The sequence below is a fragment of the Ailuropoda melanoleuca genome, chromosome 15 (genome assembly GCF_002007445.2).
Source record: "Ailuropoda melanoleuca isolate Jingjing chromosome 15, ASM200744v2, whole genome shotgun sequence".
Classification (NCBI taxonomy): domain Eukaryota; kingdom Metazoa; phylum Chordata; class Mammalia; order Carnivora; family Ursidae; genus Ailuropoda; species Ailuropoda melanoleuca.
Window position 1 is genome coordinate 6681271 of NC_048232.1, and position 15294 is coordinate 6696564.

Sequence of the window (15294 nt, forward strand, 5' to 3'; positions counted from 1 at the left end):
GAGTGAGAATGTGGTCATTACCGGGTAGGAAGAGTCCGCACCAGAAAATGAACCCTGTCTGATACTGATCTTGAACCTTCCAGCTTCCAGAACATTGAGAAAATACATTTCTGTTGTTTACTACCAGTCTATGATATTTTGTTATGGCAGCCCAAGCCGACCAAGGCAAGGCATTATCTCATTATGGAGTTGGACACACATGCAAAGTAGGTGTTTTTTATTTCCTTTTCATACATGAGAAGAAGTCAAGCTTGCAAGCTTACATACTGGCCCATCAGCATTCATGGAGATGAGACTTGAACTCAGTCCCACCTGCTCCAGAGTCCGTACTCACCACCATGATGCTAGGCTGCCTCTGTGGATACGTCTTTCTATCTCTGTGTACTCAAACCCCAGCATGGTCTTCAGCATGCAGCAGGCTCTCAATAAATGCTGAATGGAACCAGGTTACTCTGATAGGATTCTCCTTTTCCCTACGGGAACTGACCTACCTAGTCAATGTTTATCTCAACCTGCATCTGCTCTCTAAATTTCTTTCCAGCCCTAAGCTAGTTTTTAAATACATATAAGATGATGACCTGCTGATATCAAGGCATATTTCTCTTGTGATATACAGAGGGAACCTTAAACCCCATTTCAAGAGAGTTTCACAGAGCAGCACAGTTTAAACATATTTAAATGTTGGAGTCAAATCATACCTTTCACAGCAAACCAACAAAAGCTGGACAGATACTTTATATGACATGTTAGAGAGGTAGGACTGAGCCCCCTTCAGCTGAAAGCCCACCGAGAACACGCACAAACAGCCGCAAGATGGGGAGTCACTAAGGAGCAAGGCCAGAATGGGCGCGTGGTCAAGGGATTATTCATCCTTGTGGCTAAATTGCTGGTCTTGGTGACTCAAAAGGATAAAAACAAATGGCAACAGGCTCAGGGAAAGTGTTGAATGTGTATCTTTGGATCGGAAAAGTTGGAAAGTTGGAAAAAGATAAGCAGATAGGTTCAGTGAAGTGATGATCAAGTAGAAAAAAATCTAAACACATTTGAAAGATTTTTTCACCTGCAAGAGGATAAATTCTCCGATTTGGTCGCAGAAGGAATTACGTCAAAGCAGTGGTTCTCAAGTGTGGTCCCAGAACTAGCAAAAATGGGCATCACCTGGAAACTCGTTAAAAACACAGAACCTCAAACTCCATCCCAGACCTGCAGAACTAGAAACACAGGGGATGGGGCCAGAAATCTGTATTTTAACAAGCCTTCCAAGGGATCCTGATGTTCAAGCCTGAGAACCACTGTTTTAAAGTAACACAAGGAGGTGGCCCTCTTCATATTTCTTCATCTCTAAGTTAAGAGGAATTAAATGAATCACTAAAATAACACCCATGTCTGAGACCCAGGAATCTAAGGCAAAGCCGAAAGTAAGGAATAAAACTGGGTTTTAGGAAACTATTCTAGAATTTTTAGGAATACTTGATTGTAAATAGTCTCCATGAAAATCTAGTCTCCTTAGGACAACATCTGTCTCTCCAGAAGTGACTTGGATTAAAAAGCGATTCTAGATGTGGTTTAGCCAAATGCTTCTGTTAAATGATCTCATTAAAAATATATAACACATTTCAGGGTGCCTGGGTGGCTCAGTTGGTTAAGCGTCTAACTCTTGATTTCAGCTTTGGTCATGATCTCAGTCAAGTTTGTGGGATCAAGCCCTGCATCAGGTTCTGCACAGAGCGTGGAGCCTGCTTGAGACTCTCTCTCCCTCTGCCCTTCCCTCCACTTGTGCATGTGCCCATGCTCTCCCTAAAATAAATAAATAAATCTTTAAACACACACACACACACCATATTTCAGTAAATGCAATAATAAGAAGGCTGGGGAAGGTGGTAAAGATAATGATCTTAAAAGCACAATAACAGGTTGGGTTTTTATAAATTAAAATTTGTAATTCCTCATCTTATCAAAATGGAACCCTGAGATAAATTAAAGCATAAATTGAGATGCAGTATTTTACTTTCACTTAGGTTTCCCTGGAAATAGGTTTTCTTCCTAAATTATCCATGTTTCAACATATTCTTTTATCTCCAATATCCTTACATTCTTATATATGTGAATTTGTGAAGGGTCTAAATACCACTGTGCACAACGTTAAATTCTATAGATGCATGAGGTAAAAAGGAACCAATCCTAAAAAAAAAAAAAAAAAAAAAAAATGAAGGAAAAAATCCCACAAACTCAGAAAATTCCAGTTATCATTCTCTACTTTAAAATGTAAACCAGTTTTAAAAAAAGTATCAAGTAACATATGCACATGGTAAGACCCTCAAATTACACAGAAAATAAAAGGAAACATGATGGTCTCCCTCCCGCCCTAGACCTACAGGTCTGTTCCCCAGAGGAAATACTTAAATTAATAGTTTTTGGGATATCCTTCCATAAATACATGTTGTATTGATTTGCTTTAATTTCACCTAACAGTACAGTGTGTTCCTCTTTCTATATCTGCGCATGTTCCAATTATCTAATGCTCCATGACAAACCACTCTAAAAACTTAGTGGTTTAACAATAGCAATCATGGCATTTTCTCTTGTGGTTTCTGTGGTCAGGAATTCTAGAAAGACTTGGCCGGCAGGGGGCGGGGGGGGGAGGCTGGTGCTGGAAGAGTGAGCTCCTGAAGCAGCTCAGGGCTGGCTGACATCTCTCTATCTCATGTTGTCCCAGGGCCTCTCTATGTGGTCCTTCCACATGGTCAAGTTCAGGCTAACTCACAGCACGGACTGCCTCACACATTAGTCTGACCGATGACGTGGAGGCTAGAGGCTTCATGAGTGCACATTTCCCAACATCGAGGTGGAAGCTATATCCCCTTTTATGCCCTAACCTTGAAAGTCACATAGCAGCATTTCCACCATACTCTACTGGGCAAAAGAGTTGCAAAAGTATATTTGAATTCAAAGGCAGATTCAGATCCATACCCTATCTATCTCAGTGGGAGGAGTGGAATATCAAAGTGCTGCTATCGTTGAAAAATGCAATCTGCCACCGTACAAACCAATCCCTCTTATTCTTCCTTTAATAAATGCATAGGACTTTCTTTTTATAGATGCTCTATATTTTAATTAACCAGTCCCCTATCCCCCATCAACTCTTTATGATTATTTTTCCTGATTGTTTGCCCCTGCCCTCTGACTCATCTATACCAGGGGTCAGTAAACTACGGCAGACAGGCCACAGGATTTTGTAAATAAAGTTTTATTGGGACATAAATTCATTTACATCCATTCGTCTGCATATCGTCTGTGGCTATTTTTATGCTGCAAGGTAGAGCATTTGAGTAGCTCTGTAATTGTGACAGACTATACAGCCTTGCAAAGCCTGAAGCACCTACTCCTTTAAGTAAAAGTTTGCTGATCCCTGGTCTGCACTATTTAAAAAGACAAAACCCTGATTATCAGTCATTTATGTACCTTTACTGATTGGTGTGTTTCAGGAAGAAATCTCAAATTATATAGACCACAGGCATTTTTATTTGATTTGCACAACCTTTTAAAATTTTTCATTAAGGGGACAACATTTAAAAATTGGAAAGTTCACATAAAAATCCACAATGCCCGTTTCTCTTGTAACAGATTGCAGGAGCAACTCTGGATGCACATTCCCGCATGACCATAGGCTGCGGGGACTAATGGTGGCTACTGGTCTAGATCAGACCCAAGTCCCATACTCCCAGCTCCCCACGCCCACCAATGCCAACCGTCTCACAGACACTAAGGCTGAGGGTGAGCAGCCATTTTCACTGTGTTCTTACTAGATTTTTCCTTATTCCAAGCCTATTCTGCTCATCAATGTCCTCTGTTCCGACTACATAAAAAGTGGCCACAGTCTATACACCTATGTTCAGAGCAGCATTATTCACAGGAGCCAAGATATGGAAGCAACTCGTGTCCATTGACAGATGGAGGGATAAACAAAATGTGGTTTAGACACAGAACGGAATATGACTCAAAAAAAGGAAGGAAATTCTGACACATGCTACAACGTGAATGAATTTTTTAAAAAGATTTATATATTTTAGAGAGGGCAGAGGGAGAGGGAGAGGGAGGGAGAGAGAGAGAGTCCTGGAGATGGATGGTGGTAATGTGTGTATATGGTGTGAATGTACTTAATACCACTGTTCACTTTACAATGGCTTCAAAGGTAACTTTTGTGTTACGTGTATTTTAATACAATAATGAAAAAATTGAACAAATTTTTTTTGATGACACAAATTCTTTGCTCTTCTTGCCATTGAGAGGTGGAGTTGAATTCATTTAATCTTTGAATCTGGGCCACGGTGACCTACCACTTACCTCTTTTATATAACAGTAGAGTAATAGCTGGGAAGAGAACGTAGGAAGTTCCCAGCTTAGAGAAGCACAGCGCAGCTCCAGCTGCAGGCCATTCCAAATGAAATCTAGCTCCTTCAGAAGATAATCCTTGCCCAGCACTGATCTGACAATACTTCAAAATTTTCTTCACTTGGTACCCTTGAGACTGTTTGTGATGTCATGCTGAGTTGTCCTTATTCAGGAGTTGTCAATTACCATTTCATTACACTTAAAATTAAAATGTGAAATCAGAAGACACCTGACAAAACACTAAGCTGAACCATTATGGTATTTTTTTTTGGCCTCAAATTATGGATATGGTAGAAATTTTCCACAATATTACATCAAAAATAGGATTCATAGTTTATGGGCCCAAGAGACAGATTGAGAAAAGTTTCAAGAAACTATTTTAGTTTTATTGCTTCTGCCCAGTTACTGTTTTCCCACAGGAGCCCCCACTGTTACTTATGCCTTGTGGCCCTTGCCCTACCAGACAGCGCCCTCAGCCTACAATCTACTAAAGCCGCTTATGCCCACACCTACCCCACCCCCAAGCTGCTCACTCCTTCCCCTGCCCCTACGAGATGGTACACAGAGCGGGACTGTGACTTATTCCTTTTATTTATTTATTTTTTTACCCATAGCTGTCAGCATAGAGTAAAAGTCAAAAACATTACTGGAACTGAATTTTTGAATCTTGAACAGTGAAAGAAAAATACACATCTCCCCAAAAAAGAAATGGTAATTAACCTGAATTTTTTAACCACTACTCTAGATTAAATTCCATGAAGGACTGGGAAGAACTGCTACACGCGGGTCCTTTGCTCAAGACGCTTATGATCACATTGGGAAGAAAGTGCAAAAAAGAGAAAGCAACACAGGAAGATATCTAGAGTTGTACATGTTCACTCGTTGCCTGGAAGACCTTCCAGAGTTCAGAAGAAAGAGAAATCAGTGAGGTCTGTAAAAGTAAGAAAAGGTTTTAAAATAGATGTAGAATTTGCATGTGGTGAAAGAGAACAAAAAGAACATTCTAAAAACACAAAAGGCATAGAATCAGGATGGAGCCTTAGCACATGCCTGGAACAAAGAATCGAGCGGTTTAATTAGAAAGGGGGGTGCGTTGTGAGAAGAACATTGGACAGGTACACAAGACTTTCGGGAAACCGCCATGGCCAAGGCCAAACGCAGAATTTGGAAAGGCAGAGGTTCATGAAAATTTGTCATAAAAGGAAGGACAGAAAATAGTTGCTTCAGTTTTTCCCAATGCATGGTTCTTAAAAATCCAACATGCTTTCCATATTTATAGTTAACCCATTACTTCATTTGGGGATGTCAACTGGAAAATCGGAGGCAAAATCAAGTCTTTCTGTGACAAAACAGCTTCTTCATTATTTTTCCTACAAAGGCTAAGCAGATGGAAAAGCAGTTTGAGGCAGGGAGTGTCTTAATTAGCTGCTCAAGGGACCAAAGCCTTCTGTGTGACTCATGTGAGTCACTTAAAATCAAGCCACCCAGAGGATGTCCTGAATTACCCAAGATGCCATCTGGAAATTAACTGAGCCATGTTTGGTCAGAACCAGGACTCTTCCCAGAAGATTAACCTTTTGTTGTTTTATTCTGGTCTAATGGTTCTCTGTGACAATTAGAAGAAATGATTTTGGAGATGGTAGAGAACCTTCGAAATCATGTAACTCCCGCATCCCCTCACTTCATAAAGGAGAAGGTTGACATTTGGCGGTTGGTGGACTCTGGTTCCAGAGACCTCCAATGCACCTTCATGTCTCTCCTTTTTGAGAAAAACAACCCAGACCATATTGTTGTTACTGAGGCAGGAGACTTTCAGGCAAGGTACCTCCCTGGGGGCTGTATTTGCCACCTGGGTGACACAACTTTACTCCTCTGTAGACAGAGGGTAGCATCAGCTCTAGACTGTTTGTAGTAAGGCATTCTACTGAGGAACCTTTCATTGTGATCAGAGGAAAGGAAACATAAAATGCAATTATCATGTTTATGTTAAGAAAAAAACCTACTCTATACACCTCCTAACGAAAGAGAAACCACCATGGCTGGAGCTGGGACAAAAGAGACAGACACACACGTAACTAGCCCTCAGTGAGGTAACGACGCCCAGCACCATGCTGGTTGACTATATTTTCTATCTTCTTGATGCTCTGGCATTTGGGGCTTTGCTCCTGAAGAGACTGTCCCTCCCAGGGAAAGCTAATTCCTAGAGACAGCACACTACTCCTGCGTGAGCCCACCACCTTTGACGCACAACCCACCCATCCAGAGCCCACACTCCCAGCGACCTCCTTTGTCAAGCTCTCGCACACCAAGCCAAGATCCCCCTTTCCCGAAGTCACCCCAGGGCCAGATCCCAGACAACCTCCTGTTCCTTGGGACCTTGAGTATAAACTTTTTCCTTCCTGATGGTCAATTCCAGGTCTTCATGTCTCACCATATCCGCTTAAAACAAACCCCAAGTATAAACTTTAGAATGCCTGCTATGAAGAAGATGCCAAGACACGATTCTGCCACTAAGAGGTTAAATGATGACAGTGAAAACCAGGACACTATCTGTTAAGGACCATGGATACTCAGATACAAAGATACCCCCTGCTTTGTAAAATACAAATTTTCTTTGCATATGTGTTGACAGAGAGTGTCATAAAAAGGGTATCTAATTAATTCACAAGAAAATCAAGCAAATCCCTGTGGTTCATGAGCTGGCAGTGATAGGAGAGGAACAGCTGTTGCCGTCCACATTCTATTCATTAGTTAGAGAACATCCAGAGACCTTCAAATTAGTGTGGACAGCTAGATCATGAAAGAAAGGGAGACTCACAGGATAAACTGAGGCAACACAGTCAAATCACACAGGGCCTTACATGTCCTTGGAGTTTATCCCGTAGGGAACGTGGAGTCACCAAAGACATTTGCAAAAGAGAATAATGCATCAGGTCTACTGCGGGAAAGATCATTCCGGTACCAGTTGGATGTATAAATAGAGTTAATGGTAAAAATTCATAATGTGCGTGAAAGTAAGACTTTTAAAATTCTTAGAGATTTCTAAGAAAATCTAAGTGATTATATACGTATTCTAAGGGTCAAGAAAATCTTCAAAACCAAAAATGAAAACTCAAAGGCTATAAAGGAAAGATAAACTTATTTATTATTAAAGAACTTAAAACTTCTACATGGAAAACATATCATAAACAAAGTTAATCAACAAATGACACATCTGGACAGGGGAATTCTTCCAATTTGGAAGACAGAGTAGCTCTCCATACAAAGATCTCTAACATACTGACCATTGGGGTGTAAAAGACATAATAGAAAGATGGGTACAGGACACATGCACACACACACAAATAATTCACAAAAGAACCACTCTAAATGGCCAATAAATGTACAGGGAAAAAAAGCCTAAATTTGTAAGTAGTCAGGCAAATGCTAGTTAAAGGAACAATGAGACAGCACTTTGTATCTAAGAGACTGATAAGCCAAAAAGAGTGACTGTATGTTTGCTGGCAGAAATGTTCATATTTATCATTGCTGATAGAAATGGAATTAACACAGATAGTATTAAGAGCAATAGTATTCAAAAGCAGTCCGACATCTATCAAAATGTAAAATGTCCATGCACTTGGATCCAGCAATCTTTCTCTTGAAAATCTAGGCCATAGACTAAACAGCATCCACATAACAGAATAAACAAAAAAAAATTTTTGCAACATTTTTTATGGGGGCCAAGAAACTGCAGACAAATTGAAAGCTCATTCAATTTATTAAGGAGAATGCTTAATAAATTACAGTGTGCCAAAAACATGGAATATTTTTCATTATCTGAAAGAATGGCTACAGTTAGGCCAAATGACACACTGTGGATTGAAAATAGTAAGAAATGGGAAAAAAGACCTGTACTTGACAAGGTGGTGTGTGCGTTACGAGCACACACAGAAGCCAGATGTGGGACTCAAATTCTGGTTCTGCCACCTCTTCCCAAACATGTAGTCTGGGGCGAGTCAGTCAATCCCTCTGAGCCTCTCGTCTATAAAGCCTCACAGAATTGTACAAGAGTGACTGAGTTATGACACGTGGCACACTTAGAATAATGCCAGCCACACAGCAAGCCCTCAGTGAGCCTTAGCTGTCATTATATGATCCCACTGTTTGAAAGCGATGATCAGAAATCTCATATATGCAAATGTCTGTTTCCACCCTTTTTTTCTGGCGTGTTCTTTTTCTCAGTGACACCTGTCATCTTCTCCGTTACTAATACCATTCATTTATTCACTTTGTTTTTTTGTCTATCTCTGCCCCACTTTAGAATTCAAGGTCAATGAAAGGCAGGGTCTTTGGTCTGTCTTGTTCGTTGCTGTATTCCCAGTGCCTACAGTGGTGCAGGGTAGATAGTAAGCATTCAGAAAAAGACCAGTTGGAATGAATGCATGCATGAACGAATGAATATGTGTACAGGTCTTGCCGGGAGACTATTCTCCAGGAGTCCCTGGTATTTCTGCCCATTTTTTGAGCAGGGGCACTAGCTCTTTGTTCTAAACTGTCTTTTCAAGGATGTCTGGATAGGGAACAGCTCTGGAAGAGTGAGGTGGGATCTCCCTCCAGAACAAAGGGGAAGCTGGTTTAGTATCTAGAATAATAAAGAGAATGTGCCTGTCCAGGGACAAAGATCAGGCAGGTTTAGTCCTCATTAGAGTCAGGTTCCCTATGCGGTTCCTCCTCTCGTGTGTTGGTGCCTTCAGGCGCTCTCCGTATGAACATTCGGGAATGGGATGGGGCCCAGGAATGGTACAAACTCTGACACTCTGGCACTGCTATTCTGTGAGCAATAATCAGCCTCTGTCTCTGACCCAGGAGTCTCCTCTTTCTGCTGGCATCCATGCAATGGCAACAAACTCACTCCTTGGCTTGCAAGCTGGGGAAAATCCAGGCTCTTCACAATTCTTGACGTGTTTATGTTCATGTATGTCTGTCTACGATTATGTGAACATGGAGACAAACATGAAAGTATCATCATGAAGTTAACAAACTTGGGAGGATCGGGAGAAGGGAGGGAGAAGGGGAACCAAGCAGGGAATAATAAGAACACAATGTCGCAGCCCGGCAAAGACGGTAATGATCGTGACATGGGTCATGCTAAAGCCAGAATTGACTCACACACCGCCCAGGTGTAGAGAGGCGCTGGAGGGATGCCTAACCCCTGAGGAACTGCTGCCCAATCCACATCCGGAGCCCAAAGGCATGTCCTCACATTCTGATACATGTCTGCATACGCAGTGTGAGGAAGACTGGGGATTGGTTCAAACAAGCTCTTCAAGTCCCTGAACGCTTGCCCAAATGCCAATCTGATCGCCTCCAACACGCACCAAGAGCCCTGCTCAACGCCATTCCGTGAAGCCGTAAGCTACCAAGGCGGACTCTCTGCTTGCTTTAGTTGTTTACTTCACTACCAAGCCTTTATTTCTTGTGTAAGAATGCCATGAAAAGTACAGGTTCATTTAAGTTTCTTATCTTTTTTAAAGGCTTTGAAACTCCATCCTTTGTCCTTAGAGCCCTTCTGAAATAATCAGGTCTCTTTCCAGAAAGAAAAGTCCACTTCAAGAAAGCCTTATGAAAGCTACACTGTTTAATGTCAGCATTCTTCCGCAAGCAACTTTACAAGCTTTGGAGGAGTTGCAAGCAAAGCTAGGGCCTGGTCCAAAATACACAGAGTCGTGAGGGTACAGACACTGGAGATGCACCAGGAATATACATACCAGCCTTTGCAGCAGTCGGGCTTGTCTCGGCACCCTGGGTCCAACCTATAAGAAGGAGAGAGTTAGGAAATATGATTGTGAATATCATTCTGAAATGCATTACATGAGGGGGGTTAAGACCGATTCAAATTCACAGAAGAGACGGTCCATCCTGAAAAGTAGATTGGACCTTCGATGAAGGAGCTGCGGGCCAGAGCTAGAACCCATCCCCCTCAGCCCTGGTTGACTGCTTCAGCCGTGATAGCACTATCTCATCCCCTGCGTGTTCTTCTGTCTGTTGGAGGAGCATGAAATGACAAGCGCAAAGAATTCATCAGAATATCTGTATTCCGTTTTATTCTATTTCTGGCTTCAAAAGAAGCTCTTTGCTATTGTGTCTGTGAAAATGAGTCAATGTATTCAGTTCTACACTAAGGGGCTCAGTTATTCAACTCAAACTTAAGAAACTCTGCAAGTAAAACTGAACTTACCTTGAATTTTCTATGTTTTTTCTGGTTATTTAACTATACTTTCCCACATGGGGAGGAGAGGCATGGGAAGGTGATAAAATCCTCATTTACAAAAAATTGTATTGATTAATCAGCGATTCTGACTAACTTAAAAGTCCTAGCTGGATGTTGAACATTATTCATAGCAAATCACCGTTCCAATAAAGTGCTAGCTACTATTGCTGTGAGTAACAAATCATCCTCTCCGGCGGGCAGCTGGATAGTGTTGATCAAAACTGGAAAAATATGCCTGGATTTGATGTGTATCTTTTTTTTTTTAACATTTCTATGATGTGTAATTTACAAACAATATAACCCATTCATGTAAAGTGCACAAGTCAATGCTTTTTAGTATATTCAGAGTTGTGCACCCATCACCACCATCAATTTAGAACATTTTTATTATGTCAAACAAAACTCTGCATCCCTTACCTGTCACCTCCCAACCACTAATCTGCTTTGTCCCTGTGGATTTGCCCATTCTGTACATTTCAAAGAATGGAATCATACAATATATAGTCTTCATTGACTGGCTTTTCTCACTTAACATGATCTTTTCAAGGTCATCCCTGTTGTAGCATTTATCAGTTCTTCATTCCTTTTCATGTCTAAATAATACTCCATTGTATGGATATGACACATTTTGTTTATCCATTCACCCGGTGATATTCAGGTTTTTTCCAGTTTTTGGCTTTTACGAATACGTGAAACTTTTATAAACATTCACATGCAAGTCTTTGTGCTGGACATAGATATCCAGGAGTGGAATCCCTGGGTCATAGGGTAAATTGAAGTTTCACCTTTTAAGAAATTGCCAAACTGTTTTCCAAAGTGGCTGCAACATTTTTCCATTCCCATCAGTATGCATGTCTTTTAATTTAGAAATTCTACTTACAGAAAAGTACCATAAGAGGAAAAAAAATAAGGAAATTCTTTTAAAACAATTGTTAATAATTAGAAAAAGACTAAAATATCTTTAAAAAGCGGTCTGGTTCAGTATATTATTCAATATATTCAGTATATTATGATATATGGATTAATTACACGGCTATAGAAAATAACAATGTATAGGGAACCTGGGTGGCACAGTCAGTTGAGCATACGACTCTTCGTTTTGGCTCAGGTCATGATCTCATGGTCGTGGGACTAAGTCCCACATCAAGGCTCCTCGCTCAGCCCGGAGTCCGCTTGGGATTCTCTCTCCCTCTCCCTCTGCCCCTCCTGGTTGAATCGAGCTCTCTTTCTCTCAAATAAATAAATAAATCTTTTTTTAAAAGAAAAGAAAAGAATGGTGTGTATCTATATTTATTGGCATCAAGAAACGTTCACTTTACTGTACTTCAGTGCTGTTCACAAACATTTCCTTAGTTGTCTGCCAGGAGTATTGCATGTCCTGGGCCCACGGCGGGAAGGCAGGGGGCCGTGCAACTAGCTCCAGCCAGTAAGTTAGGAATGTAAGTAGCATTTGTCACTTCCGGGTCAAGTGATTTAATCACAGACTTACGATCCTACCGAACTGCTTTTGCTTTCTGGTACAGTAATTAGCAATGTTGGAAATGGTAGCTGCTCATCGGACCCAACTTCTCAAGTGACCACCATCGACCCAAGATGAGCAGGTTGTCTAAGCAAGAAATAAATGTGTGGGGGCGCCTGGGTGGCTCAGTCATTAAGCGTCTGCCTTTGGCTCAGGGCATGATCCCGGCGTTCTGGGATCCGAGCCCCACGTCAGGCTCCTCCGCTGGGAGCCTGCTTCTTCCTCTCCCACTCCCCTGCTTGTGTTCCCTCTCTCACTGGCTATCTCTCTCTCTCTGTCAAATAAATAAACAAAATCTTAAAAAAGAAAGAAAAGAAAAGAAAAGAAAAGAAAAGAAAAGAAAAGAAAAGAAAGAAAGAAGGAAAGAAAGAAAGAAAGAAAGAAAGAAAGAAAGAAAGAAAAAGAAAGAAAGAAAGAAAGAAAGAAAGGTGTGGTATTTAAGACACTGAGATTTTTAGGACATTGTGACCACAGAATAACCTGATTAATATATCCATGACACATTTAAGTGACTAAATCTGGTAACAAAACATTATAGTTAACATGATCTAATTTTTTAAAAAGATTTTATTTATTCATTTGACAGAGAGAGAGACAGCCAGCAAGGGAGGGAACACAAGCAGGGGGAGTGGGAGAGGAAGAAGCAGGCTCATAGCGGAGGAGCCTGACGTGGGGCTCGATCCCAGAACGCCGGGATCACGCCCTGAGCCGGGCAGACGCTTAACGACTGAGCCACCCAGGTGTCCCAACATGATGTAATTTTTGTAAGCGTCAGTGTTTATATGTGTAGAAAGTGCACCACCATTCTAATGGCTGCTACCTTCAGGTGGTTGAATTCTTTTTCTTCAAACTTTTCTGTGTCATCTCAGTTTTTTACAAATTAACAATAACAATAGAAAAAAACAATAAAGATATTTCTGTTTGGTAAGCTAAAGTAATCACAGTACTGTTTTAATCCCAATCCTCTTTGATCTCCCCTGGGGGGCAAATATATATATAATATATAATATATACATAATATATATATAATTGTAAATTATCATTATAAGCCATTACAGAGTCTCCTAGTGTATAGAACACAGAATAGGAGAAATAGTATAGAATTCAGGTTGACACTTGCCACCCTGGGTCCAAATGAGAACCAAACAATTAATAGGATGATACCGGTTTCTCTCTCTAAAACAAGGTGTTGTGTCTGAGATACTGTCCACAGAAAGCCATTCTGGGCAAGGTCTTCGCCAGCTCTGCAGGTTCATGTCAGGCCTTTCCCTTCCTCAAATTGTGGAATAGGCTGGGGACCACTTAACATAGCAGTGGTCAGAAGGAAAGCCCAACCTCTCTCAGGTATTATGATCTGTGATTGATCTCAAGTATTTTCTTTGAAGTTTCCTCCTCTGTAAAATAGGTTTTCCAAGAAAATAAACAAGCTTTAAGAAGAACAAGAGAAGTTGGTTTTTCATTTTTGAGATGACTATCTGATGTCTCAGGGGATCGCTATGGCAACGCTTCAGTCCAAGTTTAAAGGAGATTGAATCAGAATCAAAGCTTCCCTGTACAGACAGACTCCTGGTGCCAGCGAGGATTGGAACTGGAAATGACACCAATGTTGTCATCGTTGTTTTTAGTTGGGAATTCCTGATCCCTTTTATTGTTTGGGTGTTTCCCAAAGCCTCATAAGAAATTGGGAGCAGGGTTTATGGACAGATATGTAACTGACTCCAGCTCACTGTCAAGGATGCATGAGTAGTAATCTCAAGACCCTGGGGGCTCCAAATCAGACTTAAGAGATGGCCCAAATAAGATTCTTTACTCCTCCTGAACTGAGCTTATTTCTCCAGCATTGGAACACGAGATGTCCAGGCCACGACATTTACTGAGAAACATAAGCCATGATCCCTACCATCAGGGACCATACTATATAACTTGAAAGAAAGAAACATACTCATGAAAACTTAATAGGGTAGTTTTTGTAAGTAACAAAGGAAATGGAAAAAACGTAGAGTTCGCTGTGCCCCTGTGCCCCGGAGGTACGGTTAAGCCAGTCATGCAGCCATTCGCTGGAGGGCAGGAGAAACTGATGGAGCACCAGGTGAAATACAGGAGCTATGCTGAGAAATAGCTTCAGACACCTACCACCGCCTCTCCAACTCGTATGGACCAAGCAGCACTCACTACCAGGAGGCAGAAGGTTGGTGAAGATCTCCTTTGCACAAAAAATGTAGCAATAACACTGTGGGCCTGTAAAGTCTGGAATCCCCCATCTACATTATCAGTTAGTCCAGTTGTAGGTAAAAGATGGCAGGCATTGCTTAAATATTCATAATTTGAGTCATAGGGACTGTATTTTCCCCCCAGATTTATCACAGTGTTGGATCAAGATTAGAAAAGAAGAGAAATACCCTTACAGCATTCCAAAAAGCCCATAAATGGGAAAGAGCATGGGAAGAGAGGAAAACAGCAAAACCTAATTCTAACCTAGGTGAAAGACAGAATATGCAGAATTCCCTCTTGGCGTGGATGCTGTAATGACCCAGGTTGATGGAACAGAGATGTCTGGGTCCCATAACAGATCCAAGGAACGCTGCATTTGGACCAACCCCCCCATCAAGGGACAAAAGTGCTGAGTTCCTACAGGGCTCACTGGGAACCTACCTACAGCTTGGCCCCCATCCCCTGAGAGTGTTCTGATCCTGAAACCAAGAGCCAGGAACTCAGGAGTCAGAGCCTCAGAGATCAGCCAGAGGGCCCGACATAAAACCTAGGGCTACAGGTGGGAAAAGCATTGCAGTCTGTCACCTGGGCTGAGAACAATTCATCTGGGAAGATTCCTTCCTGTTTGGGTAACTCCACATGCCTCCCACAGAAGTTTCATTCCTTCGGAGTAATATTGCTGCAGGCTGTTCAGCTAATCGCCATCTGCAATTCAGAGCGCCCATAATCTCAGCCACAGAAGAAGAAACTTCACTTCTGGGCTACAATTCCAAACAATTTCCAGGTAGGTTAAAAAAAAAAAAAAAGGCAACTGGCCTTAGGCAAGTCACTGTATCTTTTCACCTGTGAAAAACAAGGGAAATGGACTTTGCCTCTAGGAAAATAAAGACAAGATTCAGGAAGCCCCCCCCCCCCCCCC

At 41.5% G+C, this 15294-nt stretch overlaps 1 protein-coding gene across 2 annotated transcripts in view; it reads right to left on the bottom strand.

The window, feature by feature from the left end:
* The window catches only part of ITIH5 (inter-alpha-trypsin inhibitor heavy chain 5), a 73453-nt gene that overhangs the window by 53650 nt on the left and 4509 nt on the right, over positions 1 to 15294 (bottom strand). For both annotated transcript variants that reach the window (XM_011235340.3, XM_034644071.1), the window contains exon 2: positions 10143 to 10187. In XM_011235340.3, the coding sequence (XP_011233642.2) occupies positions 10143 to 10187 (45 nt within the window). The remainder of the gene's footprint in view (positions 1 to 10142; positions 10188 to 15294) is intronic.